The 5,366-nt window shown below is 41.1% G+C and overlaps 1 protein-coding gene across 1 annotated transcript; it reads right to left on the bottom strand.

Annotated features, from left to right (window-relative positions):
• Nucleotides 1-444: 444 nt before the first annotated feature.
• LOC145475852 (DELTA-thalatoxin-Avl2a-like) lies at nt 445-2,151 on the bottom strand. The gene has a single exon (XM_081455294.1). It carries the CDS (start codon nt 1,916-1,918, stop codon nt 497-499), a length of 1,422 nt encoding a protein of 473 aa, XP_081311420.1. The 5' UTR covers nt 1,919-2,151; the 3' UTR covers nt 445-496.
• Nucleotides 2,152-5,366: the final 3,215 nt, after the last annotated feature.

Here is a 5,366-nt window from a genome sequence, read left to right as displayed (position 1 = left end):
GCCACCTTAAATTCTCCAGAATTTAAGGTGCCTCTAAATCCCCTTAACTCGTTTTTGAGTTTAAAGCACTTAAAGCTAAAATTGAGGGTGTTTTTAGGAGGACATACTATTGCTACGGTAACCTATTGAAACACAAAAATGATAACAATGTGTTTACCAATGGTCAAGCTATTTTTTGATACCATGGTTCTGATTGTAATTGTTGTAAGACTAAACCCTTGAATAAATAGTAATCTTTTGACATTGTTCTGAAAATACCAAGTCTGACTCAAGTGAATGCACTCTCAGTTTCTATTCCATCTTTTTAACATTTATTAATTCAATCAAACCATTTGCTTGTCGTCGATGAACATACTTTTAAGTTGTCCAACTCTGGCATAATGACAAAGATTACATGTATGTTTTAATTCTAGTTATTCTTTAACTTCAGATGGGATCATTTAAATGATTACTTATCACCGCAAGTGGACAAGTGGAAGATTAATTTCGTTCTAACTCAGTTCGGTTTCTTCTGGGCTGCATCCTTTGTTGTCTGACGGTAGCCGCCATGGCTAGCTGCTTTATGTGTTGGGCAATCTCTGCTGGGCAAGGACCATACAACTTTCCGCACATTACGATCTGCGTTTTTGCACTCACAATAGGACCCTGCCGCCTTCCAACCGCAACCGCTCCATCCCCAATTTGAATCGAAATTTGCGTAGGCAGTTTCCTTTTTGGAGCCATTGTCGTGCGTCTCAGTTTTGTAGCGAACACAGGACTTTCCATGGCAAGAGCACCAAATGGGTTTGTAATGGCAATCGTTGTTGGTTTGACAGCCCTGTTTAGCGAGGGAACATTCAAATTCTGGGGAAGTTTTAGTGGTACTGGCGGAGTAGTCGAATTTCTGGATTTGAACTTTTCCACCCTCAACGTAGGTGCACCCATAGTTCAAGAAGCCGAGAAAGTAGTACTCCAAGTTTAAACCTCTGATGTGGTTGGGTGATCCTGTTTGGAAACGACTTTGTAAAATGTTCCAGATTGCAACAAATGTGTGCTCAATGGATGAGGGTTCGTCGCTGGCTTCATCCAAAAGTTTCTGAATTTCTTCGACCGACCTTGTCTCTTGGTCCAAAAGCTTGTTACGGGTATCGAGACTTCCACCCAAAACGAACACTTTGTCACTCGTGCTGATCTGGCTTGCTTTAGATTTTTCACTTTCAGTTATGTCTGCACAAGCTTTGAAACCCAATTCTCCAGCAGCTGTGGGACCAGCTAAAGAGAGACAACTTTTCACCTCAAAATCTCTCTCACTGTAGGATTTTGAACTCTCCGCAAATGTCATTTGTCTGAAACTAGCTCCAAGTGTAACGGACGTAATGACGTGGGAGCCGTATGTCTTCAGGAAACTATTATACGGTTCCCAGGAAGACTTTTCCCAGGGTTCTTCAATTTTTGCCGGCAAGTCTTCCAAGTCTGCCAGAAATCGGTCTGTTAAGCTCGCTTCATCACCTTCTAAGCAGCCTCTTCTCACCAGGATCTTTTCGTTTATTGCCACCGCGTTTAAAGACATTCCACTGACTTTGTTGGTCTCTGAACTTTTGCTCTTTGTCGCAACCTGTAGAGAAACACCCAGAGTATATGAGGACTGCAACGACACGTCCAATTCTGATTGGGTGGCCAAAGACGAGTAAAAGGCTCTGCTATTTTCATAATATTCCATGAACTTTCGTGAGGATCGAATCTTTTTGGTTTCATCAATGAAGCATTCTGGTTTGAAGGGCTCAAAAATGGTTCTCTCGAGCTCTTGAAAATCTGCAAGGAGGTTGGCTTCCCGAAGATCAATCGCTTTTCCCAACTCCGCGATTTTGCCAGCGCTAGGGGCACTTGTGGATGCGGATACGAACATCAGGCAAGTGAACAGGACAAAGGGGGCAAACATGGCTCAGTTTTCCAAGGACACTCAAGGAGAAGTGGTTACGATTACAACACGACCTGCGAAGAAAAGAAATCGCATATGTAAGAGTATAGTGGAACTCCCGTAATTCTGACACCGGCCAATTGGATGGAATAAAATGGGCACTGTTCACTCACTAACTTTGCTGTTCTCTCAATAAAAGTGAACAGAGCTAAATTAATTTGTTTCTTATAACAATTTGTCGCGGTTTTTTTTTTTTTTTTTAATTTTTATTTTTATAGAAGGTATATTTTTGAGTGAGCCATGATTTACAGAAGAGAATCTCGAGAAATCTAGCTCGTTCGTATACAATAACTAACTCTCGTCATCTAGGGAGAGGCATCACGCGCTGTAGAAAACGTTCTTGAATAACGGTCTGTGATGTCTAGTGGGCGGTGTCTGTCCATGAAATGGATGGGAGGAGATCTTCAAACGAGAAGTGCTTAGGAATGCTGGGAACCGTTATGTGCCACCGTTATGAGCAGAATGATCTTACTTAAAACGTTTTGTTCTTTTACAAACCAGTTTCCTTTTATATGATATGGGGCGTCTACACAAAGAGAAGGAAATAATATACTGCCTTTAGAACACCACCCAATTGAATTCTCAGAAGAAAAGATACGAACGGGGTAGGGTGATACTCTAAGTATTTTAAAATAAACTTGCCAAAACGAAATAAAATGTTAAACATCCAAGCGTAAAAAAAAATTAGTTGTTACAAAAAATACAACTCTAGTAATGATGCTGTAAAGCACAAAATTTGACACTTATGACTGATTCCAGGGAAATCAGCTTCCTCCTGTTTGAAGTCAATCCTGGCCGAGTTTAACCTTCCACTTTGTTGTGTTTTCGCCAGAGCGAAACCGTCTTCCAGTAAAAAGAAAACCTTATTTGCTGAAAAGATATTGCGGCTCACCGATCGTTTTGGAACAAAGACAACGAGCGCATGGAACACCTGCTGACCGAAATGGCAAGGCGCATTTTGATTTGACACCTGGGCTCTCACGTGATATCAGGTAAAATCACTCACTGGACAAAGTTCATGTTGTCAATTAACTAATAATTATTGTAAAGTTCGATTAAGTGTCATGAAGTTGTTTCCCGAGATTTTTCAATTAATGTTTCTTGTGGAGGAACGTCAGGATACATTCAGATCCGAGGGAAACAAAATTAACCGGTTTCGCGAGGTAAAAATACGGTCCAACCTCACGTAAGAGACCACTCAAAATGTCAAGCCTAGGTGGTCGCTTACGGGCAGTGGTCTTAGATCATATTGGTTCAAAATTTTGCCTCGTTAGCATATGGTTACTTTAAGACAGTTAAGGTCGTCTCTTTTAAGACTGATAGAGTACAGTGTATGTGTATTTTTTCTTTAAATTTTCAAATGTTTAATTCACGTTAAAAGTCAATTTCGAGGAAAAATCCGATACTTCTCATTGAGGTAAGGTTAAGTCTGCACACAAGCCAAGTGACCCATTAGGCGGGCGCTTATCGCCGATTCTGTGGCATGAAGCGACTAGGAGTATTTCTTCTCTCCCTGGATGGGATGCTAGTCCATCGCAGGGTTACCCCCAGTATAATATTCGCCGTATCCATATATAAACCTGGGCGGAGAGAGGCACTGTCAGAGTAAAGTGCGTTGCCCAATAACACAACACAATGTCGCCGGCCAGGGCTCGAACCCGGACCGCTCGATCCGGAGACGAGCACGAGGCGTCCCCACGCCTCCCACGTTTCATGAGGTACCTGCACGTTATTTCGTGATTTTTTAATGTAGCAAAACAAAGGCATTAGGAGATTTACGTATATCGGCGGTCATCAGTCAACATTTGAGGGTCACAGTGGACTGTTACGTTCTAACGGTGTATATTTAAAAGTGTTGTTTGCTCAGAGACTTTTGGCGGGAAACAGTCTGATTATTATTAAATGTCATTTGAAGTAGCCAATGAAAGCGCCCGCCGATAGCTGCTGGAGAAAAAAAATCCAACTATATTCCAAAGAGCGATGCGATCATTTAACGTTGGTGTTTCACTTCAATCTAATTGCATACTTACAAGTCAGGACTCGAAAAAGCTAGCGCTTTGTGAGGCCAATAAATGTTTGTAGACAATTAGAAGATTCAGGAAAGAAGGCTTAAAGCCAGGACCAAATTGATTTACTTTTTAAAGGGATAGTTTCGCGGTTCGACGCAGGTGCAAGCTGTGACGTAACCCCACCCATCCTCGGCAAAATTTAGACACCAGTCATTCTGCCGTGTAGCTGCGTAGCTACTCAAAGACTATCATTACGCTTTCACAAAATTATATTCTTGTTGATAAGAAAACGAAAATGTACTTTATGCATGGAGTCGGAACATACGAAAGGAATTCTAATGAGAAATCTCACCTATATCGTCAGGTTTTCGCGACTGACCGTGAAATTTCCCGAGTCACTTGCACTTTTCCGATTGTTTTATAAACAATGAAATTGAATGTCTAACGTTGTAGCTTGCGCATTCGCCGAGCCGTGAAATTCTCGCTTTAAAGTTGTTTTTTTTTTTTCAAAAATAACTTAATATGGCCTTCCAGTATATGGTTCTAAAGACATGATTGATCATCACAGTTACCTACACAACTTGAGCAGCTTTGAACAGTAAGCCTGAAAAAAATTCAGCTTTGAACGGATCAGGAACCCATGACCTCTGCAAATACCGGCACAGTGCCCTACCAACTGAGCTATCAAGCCAGGTGGGAGCTGGCCATGTTGTGAGTTCGAAAAGTACCCATAATGGTGAAAAATACAAGTAAATATATAAAATATCATATATTTGAACTGCGGAGAAAGATATTAAGACGTGAATGATCATCGTAGTTATGTGTACAGCTCAAGGACGGCCGCGCCCATAGTTACTTGAATCCTTTTGAACGCGCAACGTCACGCCACGTCATACATCGAGCGCGTGCGCTAAAAAAATACGGTCCAACCTCACGTAAGAGACCACTCAAAATGTCAAGCCTAGGTGGTCGCTTACGGGCAGTGGTCTTAGATCATATTGGTTCAAAATTTTGCCTCGTTAGCATATGGTTACTTTAAGACAGTTAAGGTCGTCTCTTTTAAGACTGATAGAGTACAGTGTATGTGTATTTTTTCTTTAAATTTTCAAATGTTTAATTCATGTTAAAAGTCAATTTCGAGGAAAAATCCGATACTTCTCATTGAGAAATTTCCGTCTCTTGTACTACCCAGGAATGCGATAATGTTAGAACACCTTATTATCCAATTTCTGCTCTATTATCTGTCAAGTGGTCGCTTACATGAGATTAAAAACGAAAGAAAATTTTCAAACTTTTACAGTTACGAGAGGTAGTCGCTTACAAGAGGTTCAAAATATAGTGATTTGACTTTGAAACTTTTGGCATTTTGGAAAACTGGCCGTTGAGGAGAGGTGGTCGCA

Source organism: Orbicella franksi, unplaced genomic scaffold, assembly GCF_964199315.1.
Source record: "Orbicella franksi unplaced genomic scaffold, jaOrbFran1.1 SCAFFOLD_665, whole genome shotgun sequence".
Taxonomy (NCBI): Eukaryota; Metazoa; Cnidaria; class Anthozoa; order Scleractinia; family Merulinidae; genus Orbicella; species Orbicella franksi.
The sequence above is the reverse complement of the archived record's forward strand: the minus strand, read 5'-3'. Positions and strand labels throughout refer to the sequence as shown.

Bases quoted from the DNA above. Each gene is read 5' to 3' on its own strand.
- LOC145475852 (XM_081455294.1), bottom strand. From the start codon at position 1,918: ATGTTTGCCCCCTTTGTCCTGTTCACTTGCCTGATGTTCGTATCCGCA.